The sequence below is a fragment of the Ictalurus punctatus genome, chromosome 2, assembly GCF_001660625.3.
Source record: "Ictalurus punctatus breed USDA103 chromosome 2, Coco_2.0, whole genome shotgun sequence".
In the NCBI taxonomy this organism is placed as follows: Eukaryota; Metazoa; Chordata; class Actinopteri; order Siluriformes; family Ictaluridae; genus Ictalurus; species Ictalurus punctatus.
The window spans coordinates 32225550-32246579 of record NC_030417.2 but is presented as its reverse complement, the minus strand read 5'-3'; the positions used below and the strand labels follow the sequence as shown (position 1 = coordinate 32246579).

At 39.2% G+C, this 21030-nt stretch overlaps 1 protein-coding gene across 1 annotated transcript in view; it reads right to left on the bottom strand.

Annotated features, from left to right (window-relative positions):
* The window catches only part of crhr1 (corticotropin releasing hormone receptor 1), a 171865-nt gene that overhangs the window by 54931 nt on the left and 95904 nt on the right, over nt 1-21030 (bottom strand). The window contains exon 6 of the mRNA XM_017462266.3: nt 19958-20064. Coding sequence (XP_017317755.1) covers nt 19958-20064 — 107 coding nt within the window. The remainder of the gene's footprint in view (nt 1-19957; nt 20065-21030) is intronic.

The window sequence follows — 21030 nt, the reverse complement described above, 5'->3', positions numbered from 1 at the left end:
CATAATTTATGAGCATAAATCCAAGTTATATCATATATATCATATACTCATATTATGAATCAAATTATACATACTGGTAGTCCGACACTTAAATTAACATAGTCATGGCTAAACTGTGCTGAAATGATTGTGTGCAAGATGCCAGGGCAGAGTTCACTTTCAGAAGCATGCCATCATGTTATTCATGAGTTTGACCTTAAATATAAAATCACATTTCTTGCTCAGTATCCACTTCAGGGCGAAGTTTTAAGTCCATTTAGTGTTTCAGCTTGATTGTTTTTAATATATTTGGGGAATATAAATATACACAAAAAGTATAGACTGCTATAAATATTTATGTGAATTGTTTACCCTGCCTACACTTTATGTTTAAATAGCAAAATAGTATATTTAATGATGAATTCAAAGAGTTATTTTTTTGTGTGTAGAACAATATAGTACACATTTTCTGTCACCAAATTTTTTCAGGCTTAAAGACAAGTGCTTGTCCACTTGCACTTTATATACTGTAGGATAAGAGCAAAGCTAATAATCTTTTATCTTCTTCATTCTCTCTCTCTCTCTCTCTCTCTCTCTCTCTCTCTCTCTATGTGCATGCGCAATAGAAGAGCGAGTGTAGTGTGTTGAGCGTGAGAGCGGTTGGCGTTTTGTCAACTTTTTTTCAGCATTTAATGCAATTTTTTCTGTGTAAACATCTCAGATTAATTGTGTGAACGAGTGTGAAAGCGAGTAAGTGCGTGTGTGTGTGTGTCGCGGTGGAGGAGCATGTTGGCTCCGAGCACGTGGCTGTGTGAGAGTATAACTCGTCGGCACGGCGTGAGGGTGGTGTGCAGGGAGAGTGTAGAGGAGTGTGGGTTAGCGATAGGAGAAGTGGTGGGGCATGAGAACATTGTCTCTGCCTTCCGCATGAACAATGCAATCGTAGTTTTTGTGAATGACGTTGATAAGGCGAACAAGTTAGTTAAAAAAGGAATTGTACTTAACAATTAACTTACGATGGTCTTTTCTCTAAGTTCCCCATCCAAAAAGATTATATTGTCTAATGTCCCTCCTTTTATCTCTGATGAGATAATATCGAAAGAACTGTCTGGATACGGGCGACTGGTCTCCCCCATAAAGAAAATTCCCCTTGGCTGTAAGTCTCCACTGGTTAAACACTTGGTGTCTTTTAGAAGAATGATTCTGAAGGATGGAGCAGAAGAATTAAACCTAGTGTTTAAATTCAGTGTATCTTCGGACGCAGACATGAAATGTTTTAAATTTGGTAAAATAGGGCATCTTGCCGGGGCCTGTCCTGAGAGACAGAGTGACCCCGGTGTTTCTGAGCGACCGGGGCAGGATATAGCTGGGCCTGCACGAGCCGTTCCCCCTGCGGCTGCAGCTGAGCCCGCTGCTGAAATGCTGAGATGCTACTGCACCAGAGCCCAGTGAGAGGGCCTGCAGCCCAGGAACCCACGAGGGCTGCACCAACCCCAGATAAGCCCTGCTTGGCTGAACTGGATCCGGAGAAACCTTGCTGGACCAATAAAAAAACACAGTGGATTCTGGCACAGTGCTGGAGATACCTGCGCTGGCAGAGGCAGCTACAGGGGTGCAGAGTAGTTGCTCAGAAGCACCAGTCACTATGCCGAGGCAAGGGGATGGGGGAGACGTGTACATGGAGGACGAACCAATGTTTAAAATACCAAACAAGAGAAAAAAACGAGGTAAGGGACAAGGGAGCAAAGAGGTTTAAAAAAGACGTTAAAGTAGATGAAAAAGAATCAGACAGTGATGATCATATGTCAGATTCTGTTTTTAACTTTGGTTCTCAGGAAGAACAGCGCAAAGTTCTCTCACAGATCCTTCAAGGTATCATAGAGGGGAGGTATTTCTGAAACTCAGCAACTCACAACTGGCGTTCCACAGGGGTCAGTTCTGGGTCCACTCCTCTTTTCTATCTACACTACATCTCTAGGGCAGGTGATTGAGTCTCATGGCTTGTCATATCATTGCTATGCTGATGACACCCAGCTCCATTTGTCCTTCCAGCCTGACGATCCATCCGTCTCTGCACGCATCTCTGCTTGCCTTTCGGACATCTCGGTCTGGATGAAGGAAAACCATCTTAAACTTAACCTGGCAAAATCAGAGCTTCTCGTGATCCCAGCCTGTCCCTCAATCAACCACAACCTCACTGTACAGCTCGCCTCACTCACACTCATGCCAACCAGGACGGCCAGGAACCTTGGGGTGATTCTTGATGACGGCTTGACCTTTGCAGACCATATCTCAGCAACTGCAAGGTCCTGCAGGTTCATCCTTTACAACATCAAGAAAATCCGACCCTACATCACCAAACAGGCTACACAGATTCTAGTCCAGGCTCTTGTTATCTCTAAACTGGACTACTGCAACTCACTGCTTTCAGGCCTCCCAGCAGCTCCATCAATCCCCTTGAGATGATTCAGAATGCTGCAGCGCGCCTCGTCTTCAACCAGTCCAAGAGAACCCATGTCACACCCCTCTTCATCTCCCTCCACTGGCTTCCTGTAGCTGCCCGCATCAAGTTCAAGGCCTTGATGCTCACCTACAAGACCTTGTCAGGAACAGCACCCTCCTACCTCAACTCTCTCCTGAAGGCTTATGTTCCCTCTCGCAATCTGCGATTGATTAGCGACCGACGTTTAGCAGTTCCAACTCAGCGTGGTGCAAGGTCCCTTTCCAGAACCTTTACACTAACTGTTCCTCAGTGGTGGAATGCACTTCCAATCTTAATCCGGACCGCAGAATCTCTCACCATCTTCAAAAAACAGCTAAAGACCCACCTCTTCTATGAACACCTAACCAACTCATAATAAATAAAAAAAAATAATAAAAAAATGCACTTACACCTCTACTCTGCACTTTGCTTCTTCTGGAATTCAATTAATAGATCTTGTATGGTAGCACTTCTTGTATTGTTCTCTGCTTGATAAAGCTTTGCTTGTATCTTTCTCATTTGTAAGTCACTTTGGATAAAAGCGTCTGCTAAGTGAATAAATGTAAATGTAAAGTTGTATATCGTGCTGAGGACATTAAAGAGTTCCTAAGAAGCACCAAGTGGCAAAAGAACGTTAGTAGAAGAGCATTTCCCAGATCGGAAGCAGTTTATTCATGATGTCAAACATTTTAGAAGAGAAGGAGCTTTCATTGACAGAGATCTATCGACTGAAGAAATTGATCACTAGAATAAGCAAAGAAACTTCTGATAATGACCAGTAGAGTGTTTGGTGTGTTTTATATTAGAATGGGTTTTATCATTTGCTTGTTTTATCTACACTTTGTTCTTATGACTGGGATTCATGTTGCAAGTTTAAACGTTAACGGGGCAAGAGAACACGAAAAGCGTGTAAAGTTGTATGAATTATTAAAGCAGAAGCGTATTGATGTAGCTATGTTGCAAGAAACACCTAGTAATGTCAACAATGCTACTAACTGGATGAAGGAGTGGGGTGGGCTGGCAATTTTTAGTCATAATACATCGATTAGTGGTGGGGTTGCCTAATTGTTTGCTCGAAATTTTATTCCCAGTTCTTATACATTAGATGAGGTTTTAAATGGGAGGCTTTTACAAGTAAAAGGGGCCATGTGCGGCCATGTGCGGAGTTTGCATGTTCTCCCCATGCTGCGGGGGTTTCCTCCGGTTTCCTCCCCCAGTCCAAAGACATGCATGGTAGGCTGATTGGCATGTCTAAAGTGCCCGTAGTGTATGAATGGGTGTGTGAGTGTGTATGTGATTGTGCCCTGCGATGGACTGGCATCCTGTCCAGGGTGTACCCCGCCTCTTGCCCCGATGCTCCCTGGGATAGGCTCCAGGTTCCCCGCGACCCTGAAGAAGGAGTAGAAGATGGATGGATGGATGGATGGATGGACACTCTTAATGTCACAAGGGACATTGTCAGATCTCTGAGAGCCCTGGAGACTGTAATAGTGGAACTCCAGTGTTTGGAGACCACAGGAGATCGAGGGCAGATTGAAGCCCTCAAAAGTAAAAAAGCCATAATGAATGAACTGTTGGGCATTACAGCACAGGGGGCGCTGCTCCGCTCACGCTTTAAAAGCATGAATGAGATGGATGCTCCTTCTAAGTTCTTTTTTGGTCTAGAGCAGAAGAATGGACAGAAAAGATTCATACATGCTGTGCGAACAGAATCAGGGGATCTTCTGTCAGATCCCACTGAAATTCGCAAGCAGACAGTTAGCTTCTACGTGAAGCTGTACAGCAGCGAGCGGTCAGGGGCACAGATAGTGGAGGAGAGCTTTCTCAAGAACCTGACGAACCTCTCAGAGCATGTGGCCAGAGACATGGACGTAGAGCTAAGGCTAGCAGAGCTCTATGAGGCTCTCCAAGAGATGGAGAACGAATGGGTGCCAGGCATAGATGGTCTCCCTGTAGAGTTCTACAAAGCCTTCTGGGCAGGATGTGCTAGAAGTGTTGCTATACAGTGTGAAGGGAGGTGAGCTCCCATTGAGCTGCAGGAGAGCCGTCCTGACCCTCCTGCCGAAAAAGGGAGACCTGACGCACTTGAAGAACTGGCGCCCGATCTCACTGTTGTGCACTGACTACAAGCTGCTCTCAAAAGCATTAGCTTCAAGACTGACTAAGGTAATGGAGCAAATCACTCACCATGACCAGATGTACTGTGTGCCTGGCAGGTCTATATTTGATAATGTATACTTAATTCGTGACATTTTGGACATCTCTAGGAAATTGGGCTTAAAGACTGGTCATATTTTTCTAGATCAGGAAAAGGCTTTTAACCGGGTTGAACATGAATACTTGTGGAAGGTGCTGTAAACCTTTGGTTTCAACCCAGGTTTCATAGCCATGATCAAGACTTTGTACAGTGAAATTGAGAGTGTACTGAAGGTTAATGGTGGTTTGTGTGCCCCTTTTAGAGTCTACAGAGGTATTAGGCAAGGCTGTTCTCTCTCAGTCATACTGTACACCCTAGCATTTGAACCTCTTTTATGTAAACTGAGAGATCAACTTTATGGTTTTAAAATATCTCACTCCAGTGCTTCTCTCTGTCTCTCAACATATGCAGATGACTTAGTTGTAATGCTGGGAGCACAGACTGATGTGAATATTTTAATCGATGTTTTAAAAGATTCCAAGATTTTATCATCTGCCAAGGTCAACTGGGCCAAAAGCGAAGCCATTTTAGTTGGAGAGTGGGGTGGTGGGCAGCCCACATTACCAGCTGGTTTGGTGTGGGAAAAGGGTGGTTTTAAATACTTGGGCATTTATCTGGGCAGCACTGAGTTTTTAAATAGAGATGTTCAAGGCAGTGTGGTGTTGTGAGGAGGCTCTGTGCTCTGTAGTGGAGGGAGAACTTTGTTTTACACCAGCATTAGGCTGATAATCTTCATAATAACTGTTGTTGTGCTGAATTATTTATTTATTTATTTATTTATTTATTTTAATGCTCCTTTAAATATTTATTTATTTATATATTGAGTCACCTTGACTTAGTGTGACTTTTGCTAAATAAAGGATTGTAAAAATCTCTCACTCTCTCTCTCTCTGTCCGGGTGTGCATGCAGTCCTGCTGCCTGATGTGATGGCGGGGCCAGATCCTATCACATTTCTACTGCTGAGGCTCCTCTCACCCTCCGGACCTGCCTGATCCCTAACGATGCTCTACTTTTGCTCTATTCCTCCTGCTTCTTCATCTGGAGCTATCTGTACTTGCGTCTCGCTTTCTGCTGCTGTGCATGGTCAAGACAGGTTATGCCCAAGTGTCACCCTTGCTTCAGTAGATAATCTCACATATAAACTGCAGATTTATACTTAAGAATGGCTGCTGTATTTACAAAGACTGTCACAACTTTTCTCTCTTAGTGATAACCATACCATGTTTTGTTTTGCGTTCCCATCTTGTGCTTTTGTTTAAGGGTTTGTTGCCCTATTCTGTTCACCTGTTCTGTGTTTAGTCATTAATTAGTGTGTATATGTCTATATGTTATGAACCTTGTGTTCCTGATTCTAGGTTGTTGGCTATTGCTCATGTGTTGAGTTCTGATCATGGATTACCCTTGTGTGAGGTGGTTCACCTGTGTATTAACCTCTGCAATGAACTTTGCTTACATTTTTTTGGATTTGCCATGAGTTTACACATTTTCTTTCTGCCCTCATTCACTACACATACACAGCTTGTCCTATACTTATCCTAGTACATAATTGTTCACATAATACCCATACTACACAGCTTTCTTTACTCTTGTACACCTACACACTATAATGATTTATAATCTCACTATCTAGTGTTTGAGTCTGATTTGTGGCAATGTCTATAAGCCCAATACAAATAACATTGAATAGAATCGTTTTAAAGGTGGTGTATAGAAATCTGCATATGATAACTTCCAAACACATATATATCATTGCATCTTTTAAACCCTGAATACGGCCTGACTTATAGTTCTTGCAGTGTCTTTATTTTGCAGTTTAATTTCAGTTAATATTGAGAGTGGCCCAGTGAATTTGACTTTTCATACATTAATTGCACTCAAGATTAAAACCTTATAAAAGCATTGACCAAGGGCCTGAGGGACAAAACGTTATGCGTGGAACCCAATTACAGCTCAAACAATTCATCACAACACTTTTCTTCACATAATGAGTGCAGCCATCTAACCTTGAGAAAAAAACAACTCATCAATGCACCTTGAATGGGATACCAGTCCATTGTAGGACACCATGAACACACACATTCACACTTAAGAGCAATTTAGAGTAACTAATCCACATACTGTTTTTTGGGAAAAACCTAGAGGAAACCCACATACTGTACAGTATACCCCAATAGAGATGGGCTGTAGTTAAGACCAACATTGTCAAAATCTCTGGTGTGGCCTCCAGCTGCTTTAAGTACTACAGTGCATCTCATCTTCATGGACTGCACCAGATTTGTCAGTTCTTGCTGTGAGATGTTACTCCACTCTTCCACCAAGGCTTTTGCAAGTTCTCGATTACGTCTGTAATTAAAAAATTACATGGTTACATGTAATTTTCCACTGAAAGGACGTTCAGCTGTCCTTCCTGTCTCCATGTAGCACTGTCTTAGGCATCTTACATTACAGTTTATTGCTCTGACCACATCTGCAGTCTTCATGCCTGCCTGCAGCAGGCCTATGGCATGTTCACGTAGGTGAGCAGGAACCCTACACATCTTTCTTCTGGTGTTTTTGAGAGTCAGTAGAAAGGTCTCTTTAGTGTCCTAACTTATTGTAACTGTGACTTTAATTGCCTACTGCCTGTAAACTGTTTGTGTCTTAAGGACTGTTAAACAGGTGCATGTGCAATAATTGTTTATGGTTCATTGAACAAGCATCGTTTAAATCCTTTCCAATAAAGATCTGAAAGCTTATTTGAATTTTACCAAATTATCTTAAAAATACAGTCTCCTGAAAAAGGGACATTTCTTTTTTTGTAAGTATATCTGTCTATCTATCTATCCATCCATATATCTATATATACAGTGCATTCAGAAAGTATTCACAGCACTTCACTTTTGACACATTTTGTTATGTTATGGCCTTATTCCAAAATGGATTAAATTCATTATTTTCCTCAAAATTCTACAAACAATACCCCATAATTACAACATGAAAGAAGTTTGTTTGAAATCTTTGCAAATTTATTAAATTAAAAAAAAAAAAAAAAAAAAGCACATGTACATAAGTATTCACAGCCTTTGCTCAATACTTTGTTGAAGCACCTTTGGCAGCAATTTCAGCCTCAAGCCTTTTTGAGTATGATGCAACAAGCTTGGCACACCTATTTTGGGGCAGTTTCTCCCATTCTTCTTTGCAGGGCGGCCAGCTCTAGGAAGAGTCCTGGTGATTCCAAACTTCTTCCATTTACAGATGATGGAGGCCACTGTGCTCATTGGGACCTTCAATGTTGCAGAAATGTTTCTGTACCCTTCCCCAGATCTGTGCTTCGATACAATCCTGTCTCGGAGGTCTACAGACAATTCCTTGGACTTCATGGCTTGGTTTGTGCTCTGACATGCATTGTTAACTGTGGGACCTTACATAGACATGTGTGTGCCTTTCCAAATCATGTCTAATCAACTGAATTTACCACAGGTGGTCTCCAATCAAGTTGTAGAAACATCTCAAGGATGATCAGTGGAAACAGGATGCACCTGAGTTCAATTTTGAGTGTCATGGCAAAGGCTTTTATTTTATTTTTTTTTAAATTTGCAAAGATTTCGAACAAACTTCTTTCATGGTGTCATTATGGGGTATTGTTTGTGGAATTTTGGGGAAAATATTGAATTTAATCAATTTTGGAATAAGGCTGTAACATAACAAAATGTGGAAAAAGTGAAGCGCTGTGAATACTTTCCGGATGCACTGTATCTCTCTCTCTCTCTCTCTCTCTCTCTCTCTCTCTCTCTCTCTCTCTCTCTCTATATATATATATATATATATATATATATATATATATATATATAAGACCAATGCCCAAGACCAGACAACTCCAAGTCAATACAGAAAGCATATTGAGACCAGACTAGTTCTACAGCTCTATGAAAAGATTTGAAACTCCACACAGACAATAAACCAAAGTCATAATTAAACCAGTGACTCTGCAGCTTTGAGGTAACAACCACCAGGGTTTTCCATGTGAATATTATCTCTCTCTCTCTAAAAAAAAAAAAACCTGGCAGATCAAAAACAAAGCAAGAGTAATGTACCAGTGTCCCAGCAATCCTCATGGGTACATTTCAGGGGCATTTCAGATTCCTAGTAGTGGTACACTGGCAAGGATATGGAGGACGTTAAGCTTTCATAGCCCTTAAGCTCTCCCCAGTGGAAATCTGGGCATGTGCCTATATTAAAATACTGCTGAAACCACTAATAGTATTAATACCAAACTATTAACCTGAATGTGCACCATGAAATGGATTTACTATGACAATCCATTTTCACCTTTTTTTCCACAGTAAAGTGGTGATTAATTGTATGTAATATTGTGTGTAAACTGAGTCAGGCCTAAGCTAATTGGTATGAATTTCATGAAAACAAACTGGTTACATACCCAGCTACTGCTATTTTTTTTTTTTTTTTTTTGCTGTATTCTATAAAATATGTGCATTTAGCATTTAGAACTTTAATTATTTCCTGGTTTTGGCAGTGGAAAACAAATAGGCTTTGGCATATGAAACTAATTCGGAGCCAGTGCTCACAGCGCTGTGTTTCAGCTGTCACTTTGGCACGAGCGTTTCCTGCTTCAATAACAGCTGGCTGAACTCACTAAATTCATTTACGCATCTGTTCTGATGACGTAAACATTAACAATATGTGAGATTAATAATATAATTTCATATATAATAATATAATATAATATGAGTGAGGAATAACAGATCATGGGATACAGTGTGATGCAACCCACCGAGTTAATGTTACTACCCCAATGTTGTTTACTGTCCAATTACAACATACAAACTATTTTATTTCTTTACTACCCCAGCAATTTGACAACTGGGGTAGTAAAGAAATAAAATTCTATTTTAAATAGTAAAAATTTAAATAGTAAAAATTTACTAATTAAAAATTTAAATAGTAAAAATTTACTAATTTTTCATTATTTAGTAAAAATCATGATTTACTAAATAATGATTTTAATAAATACATTTTACCATGTTCTGGATTGTCTATGAAACAAGCTAGCTGTTAGATCGCTTACATTATAACAGTTGTAAATAGCTGTCCAGTCTTTATTTGTTTACTCTTCATTAAAGTTATCATTTTTCCTCTTCCTTGAAGTTAATAAGGCAAAAAAAAGCGCAGTTTGTCATGTTTCCAAGAAACTGCAATGCACAATGCCCTTACTGCTTATAGCTATAACTTATAGCCACAGCTTCACCTCTGACACTGACACTAACACTGAATACTGACAATGGAGACTCCTCCCAAAAAATCCAAATAAACATTTAATAATTTCTGTATTTCTTTGCAAATTCCAATCTGGCTTTCCGATTCTTATCTTGTGGTATTACTTCTATATTTCTGCTCTCAAAGTCTTCTTATAACGGTAGATTGCGGTACATTCACCCCTGCCTTGTGGAGGTTGTTGGAGATGTCACTGACTGTTGTTTTAAGGTTTTATCTTCACAGCTCTCACAATATTTCTGTCATCAGCAGTTGTTGTTTCCTTGGCTGACCCATTCAGTGTCTATTGCTCAGTACACTCTAAACTGTTGTATTGGCTATTCCCTCTTTTCTCCCATAGACAGCTCTCTAATCTTCATGTTGGCTTATCCTTTTTAACTGACTACTATGGTATGCGCAGAATAGAATTTCAATGTTTTTATGCATATGTGATAAATAAAGACTCATTATGTTTATCCCTTTTAACGACAAATGCAGTCTTCACATGTGAAACTGAGGACTAAAACCAAAAGTAGATGTTCAGAGCTATTTATAATTTAAACAATAAATCTAACAGGACACACCTGGGTAACAAGAAACACCTGTCAGTCACATGTTCCAGTATTTATGCTTACCTACAAATTGGGTAGTCTGTTAGAAAATACAATCTATGTTGTGTAACACATTTACATATAAATACCAGGAAATAAAACCCCAAATTCTAAACTATTTTCTCATATTCATCTTTTGATCTCAAACCCAAATGTCTTCAGACCAGAGCAAAAACAAATGAATTGGCTTGCCGTTCCAACAGTTTTGGAGGGACTGTATAAAGAGACATTCTGAGCTGTGAAAAAGATTAATATACACTTATTGATATACAAGCAGCTTACATGTCTTTTCTTTATAGCTTCAATAGCATATAGTGATTAGGTTAGTGGCCAGTGATGCAGATTGGACATTGTAGCATGAAATAGTCTATTGGAGAGACACTTTAAGGGTGCAAACTGCCATATTGTGAAACAGATACTAAGTTCATATACACTATATAGCCAAAGGTTTGTGGACATCTGACCATCACAACCATAAGTGGTTCTTCCCAAACTATTGCTATAAATTTGGAAGCACACAATTGTCTAGAATGTCTTTGTATACTGTAGCATTACAATTTCCATTCACTGGAACTAAGAGGCCCAAACCTGTTCCAACATGACTGCATGTGCACAAAGCGAAGTTCATGAAGACATGGCTTGCCAAGCTTGGAGTGGAAGAATTGAGTGGCCTGCACAGAGGATTGACCGCAACCCCACTGAACACTTTTGGGATAAACTGGAACACTGACTGTGCCCCAGGCCTCCTCAAACAACATTAGTACCTGCTCTCACCATTCTCTTGTGCATCCTGAATGGACAAATCCCTATAGTCACGCTCCAAAATCTGTTGGAAAGAAGTTATTATAATAGCAAAAGGAGGACTAAATCTGGAATGGGATGTTCAACAAGCACATATGGGAATATGGGTGTGATGGTCAGGTATACACATACTATGTAGATATCCTATATAGCTGACAACTGAAAAATGGAAAAATATAGAAACATTATGACCTCTAATGAAGTTTCCAGCACATTCTGACAAGATTAAGCACTTTTGAGTCACGACCTGAATTCTGTTTCTGAATTTGGAAAAAAAACAACATCATTCCCTACCTAATCCCAGTAGCATTTGTCTGCATTAAAGGGAGTTCATTACTGCAGCTGTCGGCTCCAGACCTCCCCATTATTACTCCGGTTTCATCGCTGTGGTACTTCAGCTTTCTTTCGGCTCGAGCACTGTCCTTTCATGAATAATCTGTTCCAAATAAAAACCTGGCCATTTTTTTAGCTTCACCAACTCCCTGTTGTTTATGCAGAGAACAGAAAATGCGTGACGGTGACACAAACCGGACAGAAATGTGAATGACACAGTTGCACAGGAGGGTGTTAAGACAGTTCGGTTTGTGTGCTTTGCGGGAGGCCTAATTTAGAGCGTACTCTCTGCTTTGTGCAGTCCCTGTGCTATTGGAGCGCTTATAAAACAGTGTCCGAAAGCGGCCTGCTACCCAAATGATACGCAGATGTACTGGTAGCACCTCATACCGGGGCTCTGTTGGAGACAGAGGTCCGTGTCCACGTGGTGCGTGGCAGGAAGTTGGCAGAGAACCAGTGCCTCACGCAGTGGCCATGTGCTTCGAGGTCTGCTGCCTCTCTCACCCTGCACCTACCTACGTCACCGAGGCCACAAATAGCAGGACAGAGGACCTCCTTTTATTGGACACAGAAAGTGGTCAAATGACCATACTAACCTTTACAAACCTTTTGAGAAAGTTGAAAATGCAAATGTTTCATCTGATTAAGTTCAATGCATTGACAGAAATAAAATCCTAGACTTTTCTGAAGGTGACCAACTAGCAGGAGCAAGCAATTATTTCTACAATAGTTTTTTTTTTTTTTAAATGTCCTTACTATGTACTTTGCTTTATATTACTTTATACTTTATAAGATATTCCAATATTTATTCTTTTACTTTATGTTTTGCGTATAATGTCACAAGAATCATCATGAATCGTTAATCAGAATAGAATGACAAAACCTGCTTTGTCATTCCTTAATTCGTCCATCCATCCATTTTCAGTACCTTTTATCCTACACAGGATACGCAGGGAGCCTGGAGCTTATCCCAGGAAACTCGGGGCACAAGGCAGGGAACACCCTGGATGGGGTACGATCACAATTGCAGGGCACAATCACACACTATGGACAATTTGGAAATGCCAATCAGCCTACAAATAATGTCTTTGGACTGGGGAGAAAACCAGAGTACCCCGAGGATTCCCCTGAAGCATGGGGAGAACCTGCAAACTCACGCATAGGTTGGAATTGAACCCCCAACCATGGAGGGGCGAGGCAAACATGCTAACCATCAAGCCACCGTGCCCCCTCATTCCTAAATTGCAGAGCTATATTGCCCACATTTCTGCCCAAATTCAGTTCACACCTCAATCATCACTCTGAAATGTTCTCAGCTTTCTGGAGAGAGTTCTTGCTTTTTCTTATCTTGACTGCCCTGTAGCTGTGGATTTTCCCATTAGCAAATTTCTAACAATTCCATGACTGAATTCTTATGAAAATTTAGGTTTGGGAAAAAGTGATGGTTAGGGATGAAATGAGTGTTTGTACCTCTCCTGTAACTTAATTTCTGTGAGGTAAAAAGAAATCCAAACAAATTGTCCTGGTTTATTCATATTCATACGAATTTAATTTGTGGTTAATTTAAGTATAATGTGAAAAATGAACAAAATAACATTTCCTTAATTTTTCAGTGTGTCCTCAGTGCAGCCTGTAGTGTGATGATGTATAAGATTAGATCCATTGGATGTACTCGATGTTATAACCATAACCTTAACCATAATTACTTGGTTAATACTGTGTCTGGTCTGCTTTTTGCACAGGCAAAAAGATCTAATCCGATACATCATCGCACTACAGGCTGCAGTGAAGATCTCTTGAATTTTTCCTTCTGCCTACCACACATCTTCTTGTTCCATATTTCAGAAGAACATGTGTGGTGGGCAGAAGGAAAAATTCAAGAAATGTAATTTTGTTCATTTTTCACGTTATATTTAACCACAGTAAATTCATATGAATATGAATGAACAAGGACTATTTGTTTGCAGTTCTTTTTACCTCACACAAATTTTGTTCTCTTTCACACCACGTAGGAAGCCATCCCAGTGTAACGATAACCAACCTGCTAGTCACAAACTAGGAAATGAAACACTGGATATAGACAGCTCCTTGTCACCGCAGTCATGACCTGAGGCTATGTGAGGTTAGCTTTCACTGAACCGCTCAGTGAGTCTTCGGCCTCTTTTTCACACTTCAGTGCCTGAGTGAGAGCAAGAACGCTGGCATGTGCCCAGCTCCAATTCCCCTTGCTTCACGCCTGCAGAAATGTCTCCCACAGCCGGCACACTTCAGCCCTGTGTGGCTCACGTCACTTTTTCTGATGACCACCATCTCAAAAAACTCAGGACTGCTCTTTGATCTTACTGTATTTGATATTCAGTGTGCTACTGTGAGGATATGACTATGCAAACATTGCGTAGTACATGGTAATTCAAGAGATGAATAACCCTGCACTATGCACTATATATAAAACATATTATATACATATACTATATACAGGGTTACTTTAAAAATGTATTCTGTTACAGTTACAAATTACTTCATAAAATGTAATCAGTAATGTAATCCAGGTATCACAAGATGAAAATAATATCATCTGATTATTTTTGGATTACTTCAAAGGCACATATTTAAATAAAGCCAAGGGAAAAGCACTATGATCTAAAATACTTCTATGTACAGCTTATTTTAGGGCTTAAAAACATGTTCAATGTTTGGATTTGTTCTAATAAAATAAAAAAGATGCCTGTCCTTGATGCAGGGTAACATTACATGACAAAAGCATTTCAGAGAACAATCTTGTGTTCATTTCTACCAAAATTTAATTGCGCATGCACCAGGAAGTGGCTCATGCGAGTCTCGACTGGCAAGAGATGACCAGAAATATAATCAAGTAGCTGTCTATACAGTGCATCGGGAAAGTATTCACAGCGCTTCATTTTTTCCAAATTTTATTATGTTACAGCCTTATTCCAAAATGGATTAAATTCATTATTTTCCTCAAAATTCTACAAACAATACCCCATAATGACAATGTGAAAGAAGTTTGTTTGAAATCTTTGCAAATTTGTTAAAAATAAAAAACAAAAAAGCACATGCACATAAGTATTCACAGCCTTTGCTCAATACTTTGTTGAAGCACCTTTGGCACCAATTACAGCCTCAAGTCTTTTTGAGCATAATGCTACAGGCTTGGCACACCTATTTTTGGGCAGTTTCTCCCATTCTTCTTTGCAGGACCTCTCTAGCTCCATCAGGTTGGATGGGGAGCGTCGGTGCACAGCTATTTTCAGATCTCTCCAGAGATGTCCAATCAGGTTCAAGTCTGGGCTCTGGCTGGGCCACTCAAGGACATTCAGAGAGTTGACCTGTAGCCACTCCTTTGTTATTTTGGCTGTGTGCTTAGGGTCGTTGTCCTGTTGGAAGATGAACCTTTGCCCCAGTCTGAGGTCCAGAGTGCTCTGGAGCAGGTTTTCATCAAAGATGTCTCTGTACATTGCTGCATTCATCATTCCCTCGATCCTGACTAGTCTCCCAGTTCCTGCCGCTGAAAAACATCCCCACAGCATGATGCTGCCACCACCATGCTTCACTGTAGGGATGGTATTGGCCAGGTGATGACTGGTGCCTGGTTTCCTACAGACATGACGCTTGCCATTCAGGCCAAAGAGTTCAATCTTTGTTTCATCAGACCAGAGAATTTTGTTTCTTATGGTCTGAGAGTCCTCCAGGTGCCTTTTGGCAAACTCCAGGCAGGCTGTGGCTTCCGTCTGGCCACTCTACCATACAGTCCTGATTGGTGGAGTGCTGCAGAGATGGTTGTTCTTCTAGAAGGTTCTCCTCTCTCCACAGAGACACACTAGAGCTCTGTCAGAGTGACCATCGGGTTTTTGGTCACCTCACTGACTAAGGCCCTTCTCCCTCGATCACTCAGTTTGGCTGGGCGGCCAGCTCTAGGAAGAGTCCTGGTGGTTCCAAACTTCTTCCATTTATGGATGATGGAGGCCACTGTGCTCACTGGGACCTTCAATGCTGCAGAAATGTTTCTGTACCCTTCTCCAGATCTGTGCCTCGATACAATCCTGTCTCGGAGGTCTCCAGACAATTCCTTGGACTTCATGGCTTGGTCTGTGCTCTGACATGCATTGTTAACTATGGGACCTTATATAGACAGGTGTGTGACTTTCCAAATCATGTCCAATCACTTGAATTTACCACAGGTGGACTCCAATCAAGTTGTAGAAACATCTCAAGGATGATCCAGTGGAAACAGGATGCACCTGAGCTCAATTTTGACTGTCATGGCAAAGGCTGTGAATACTTATGGACATGTGCTTTTTTTGTTTATTATTTTTAACAAATTTGCAAAGATTTCAAACAAACTTCTTTCACGTTATCATTATGGGGTATTGTTTGTAGAATTTTGAGGAAAATAATGAATTTAATCCATTTTGGAATAAGGCTGTAACAACAAAATGTGGAAAAAGTGAAGCGCTGTGAATACTTTCCGGATGCACTGTACTGTGTTATGTCTAGTGTTGGGTAAGTTACTCAAAAAAAGTAACCCACAACAGATTACTAATTACTACTTTAAAATTGCAATTTGATTACATTATTTTTTTATTTCATTTTGCGCAGTTCAAAGTAGTGTTACTATGAATGCAAACTTTAAAACACTGAAAAGGAAAAACTATTAGCATCACATAAATATATATAAATAAAATAAATGTCACTCTGCCCATGTTTTATATTTTTTCCTACATTCTTTTGAATGTCCATGGAATAATATAAAATATTACATGCCACGTGTGTGCCTTCTGATATCATTTACAAATTTGAATGACCATGTAATACGAAGCAATGTGATACATGACCTTACATGGCCATAGGCATTGTTTCGGCTATTGTCAAGCAACTGTTTGATGCCGTACGCAACAGCGCTTCACCTTCGCACATTCACTGAGAGTAGGCTAATGGTTGAGAGGCAGGAATTTGGCCAATAGTTGCTGCAGGCCTTTTATAATCAGCCAGTAGGTGTATGAGGAAGTGAATACAATTACACTTACTTTCAGTATAATTACATTTGGTCAGTACAGAAAACTTGAACTCTATCATGAGTAACATAATGTCATTGTCAAGCTTTTGTTGTTGTTGTCGTCATGTGCATGTGTCGTTGTTTGTGCCATAGCCTCACTCATAGTCTGCCTTGTATGTATTGTTTACGTTTATGGTTCTTGTTTTCACCGTTTTGGTTGTTTGTACTGTACTTTATACAATAAAATCTGCACTTGCATCCACAGTTTCTGCAAAATCCCTGACCGTTTACATGTGCCATATGTTATGTATATACTTTTAAGAAATAAATTAAAATGAAATACATAAAAAAAAATGATTAAATCATATGACAATAAATATATAAATAAATAAATATTCTTTGTTGCAACAAATAAACAATACCAACAAACAAATAAATAATTCTGGTAAAAAAAATTTGATCTTATGATTTAAGTATGATAATTAAAAATGTAAGTACATTTGACAAATACATGCATATACATAACATAATGTGCAATATACATGGTTTATTTGATATAAGCCTGTGTTTCTAAGTCTTATATGCTAGATAGATAGATAGATAGATAGATAGATAGATAGATAGATAGATAGATGATAAAATTTGTTGTAAGAAACTAATAAACAACCAACAAACACATTTTTTGCTAAAATTTAAATAGAAATACATTCAGGAAATAAATAATATAACAGCTTTGCATTTGTAGCTAATGTATATACTGTATATGATGGTGGATGTGATTCATCTATTCGCTAAATTTTATGTACTTAAAAACATGGCATCATTTGTTTGTGTATCCTAGTAAAAGATTATTATAAGACAATATTTTTAAAAAGTAACATGTGCCTCTTCACCACATGCCTCTCAACATCTGTACCAGCTTCCTGAACTCTTTAACAGGCTCCATATCTCAAAAGGGATCAGAGCCTTGTGGAAAACCAGACAACTATGTCCAGATGGGAACCACTATGAATCACTAACAAGCCTAGTTAAAAGTTCTGCCTTCCTCTGTATATTCTTTAAGGCCAGAAATGGATATATGATGGAGGTTTATATGTGGAAGCATGATTATTTTATTACATTGCATCAAGACAACAAGACAAGACCAGAACTGCACTGAGTGTATGTTTATGATCTCTGTCTTGCCAATTCAGTTCCATCATGATGCCCTGGCTTTGGGAGATCAGCTGGAAGATGCAGAGGTTAATCATCCTACACAAAATGAGATGGGATTTCTTGCCCAGATTAATCAAGTGGAACTAATCCGGAGATAAAATGACCTAGAGAACGCAAAGTTGTGGGGTTTTTTTTCACGTCAGAACTCAATCGGCAATCATGCAGACATGCATAGATGCTCTTATTGAACGACTTTTATTTGGGGTGTTGACCCAAGCTAAGCAAGAGCTGAACATGAGCCCTGCTGAACATTAGCCCTACACCATTTGTTTTAGGATGATAAATTGGTGGAAACCATTTGTTACTGGACGAATAGAATGAGTGTTCTTGTTACGTGTTAGCACATCCTTAATAGAAGTGAAGTTCATAATTTGTAAATATAAAGTGAAATATAAACAACAACAACAACAACAAATTCTACTTGGATTCATGGGACATTAATGTTGTTTCCTCACTTCTGGGTTTGGAAGGAATTCAAAACGCTCTCAATATTTAGACTTGAAATTAGTAGGTTGAAGTTAGAAGATGGGAATTATAGTTATTCCCATATGACGTCAATGCAGCATAACATGTACTGCTGGAGAGGAAACTGTACTTATTTGGAAGTATTAATACTAAATAAAGACATAGCAATTGTGTACTTTTTGTACTTAAGGCTGCAAAGAGTAGTAATGTGTGACCAATGCGATGTTCACCAAAGTGCACTTTGTTCCTGGAATTTTCTGACATTGCTGTTGAGATCTTGACAAAGAGGAGTCCTTTACTGGCCTTCCTCATGCTGATAATTTAAGTACTGGGAGGCAACCCAAAAAGTTCAAACGTGGAGCCATGTTTTGCTGCTAATGTCATGGCAGTCATTATGGCAGTGATTATCCGTTGCTTGGTCCATACAAGCATGTTGAAATTCAACTGTTGTGCTGGAAGGAAGCATTGCTAGCCAGTTCTTTGTTTGTAGTAGGGATGTAACAATACAAATTCAATATGAGTGAAGAAACGTGTTCTAAACAGATACATATACAAATATGAGCTAGATTGGATCACAGAAATATTGCTAGAAAGGATCACAGGGCATTTAGTTGAGGCTGGGATCCTGCAGGTCGCAAAAGTGGAGAGTTTTTTCTTTTAGGAGTCGGCAGTTATATACAGTATGAAGCTTGTGGAGAAAACATCATCATGAACATGTGGAGATTTGTAATGCATTTATAACATTCATTCACTCATCCTTACCAACTGCCTAGTCAGGGTCACAGTGGTTTAAATTAGACTACTATTTTTTTTGTTTATATTTTGGAAAATAGGACCAATTCAGTATGTTAGAAAATATCACGGGCAGCTACAAACAAAAATACAAACTAAAAAACAGTTGCACACACATCTCTAGTTGAGGCCAATTATGAACTCGTGTGACGTCGCTGAGATTGAGGAACTGTCAGAGTCAGAATTCACACACACACACAGTGCTTAAATTTCTACCTCAGAGGTCTCTCCTCCCCCCCAGTGTTTTCCAGTGTTATATTTAACTTAAAAAACAAAAAACAAAAGACAGACATGGATATTTGGAGCATGTATCAAAAAGATACAGAGAATGGCTTTGAGTTACATTCCTTTATGTAGAGAGCCTGAGTGCCATTATAAACTAAAAGCATTGCAGAGTTTGGGTGAGATTTCTGCAGAGCCAAAGTTTTGACAAACACACAGAACAGTACTGCCAAATCTTGTCACCCATTCTGCTTTGCTTGCTCTGGATATCTTGTACAATAACAGTCTTGATTTCATTATTTTTTATCCACCTTTTTACGCTTGAGTAATTAATGTGTAATGAAATTCAAGCCCTTAGATCTCCAGCAGTGAAGTGGAGTTCTAATCCCCATGCTGATACTTGTAATACATATGTTCAGAGGTAATGATTTATATTTGAACATCTACAATGTGAACATCTCATTGAAATCTGCTAACCTTGTGGGCAATGCGTGAATTAGCATGACGTTTCATGCAAAAACAAATTAGATACACTGTATTACAACCAGAGTTAGGACCAGAGTTCAGGCAAAACATGATCAAGGTTTTAACTCACCTCAGCCTCATAAAGAGAATGAAGGCAACCAGCAGGGCTCCGAGAGAGATGCAGTGGCCAAGGTAGTTTATAATCACTGCAATGTGGTAGTGCAGCTTGCTCTTTTTCTAAAGAATGACAACAATAAAAAATTTTTTTTTGAATCATTTCCAGTTTTAACTATGCAGTGTTAGCCAATAGAGTCATAAAGTCAAGTGCAAAACTTGCATACCCTTAGAACAAAATAAAGTAGACATTTAAAAAGTCTTTAAAAAGTCCAACAGGCTAAGATAATCTTAACATATTCTCAATATATATATTTCCACCCTTTGCCTCGCTAACTTCTTTTAACCAATTGGTATCATCTGAGCCCTCTATCCTATCAGTTATAAAATTAAGCCATATGATTTGGTCTTGTAACAAAAGAAAGTAGATGACAGCTAGTATAATTAAGTCTAATGTTATATTTGATTCATCATGGTTTCTTTTTTCTTTTTTCTTTTTTACATAACAACAATCTGCCATTTTAACAGGGTTGTGTAGACTTTTTATATCCACTGTAGCTAGGTAAATGCACTGTAGCTTCTTCAGTTCTATGTGCATAATGCAGGTGATAAATTGGAAATGTGCAAAAGAAAAACTTGTTTTCAATACTTTTAAAATAAAAATGCTTTACATAATGATCAAATGACAACTCTTTCAATGAAGCCCAAATTCATTCAGAATAACTTATATTTCATGGTAAATTGGTAACGATTCCTAAGCATTTTTATTAACTCTAATAATGCCTCATATAACTATAATAATGTGCTACAAGTAACCCCTTGATAACAAAGCATACATCCAAATCAACAAAGGAACAGCTTAACTAAAAGAAAATCAATGATTTTGAATGACCTAGCCAGAGCCCAGACCTGAATCCAACTAAAAATCTGGGGGGTGAAGCCTGAAGCAGGGTGTGCACAAGAGATGCCCTTATAAACTGACGGATCTATAATATTTTTGCAAGAAAGTGTAAGAAAATATTGTTAAGCCAAGATGTGCCATGCTGATAAACTCTTAGCCAAAAATACTGAGTGGTGTAATAAAATCAA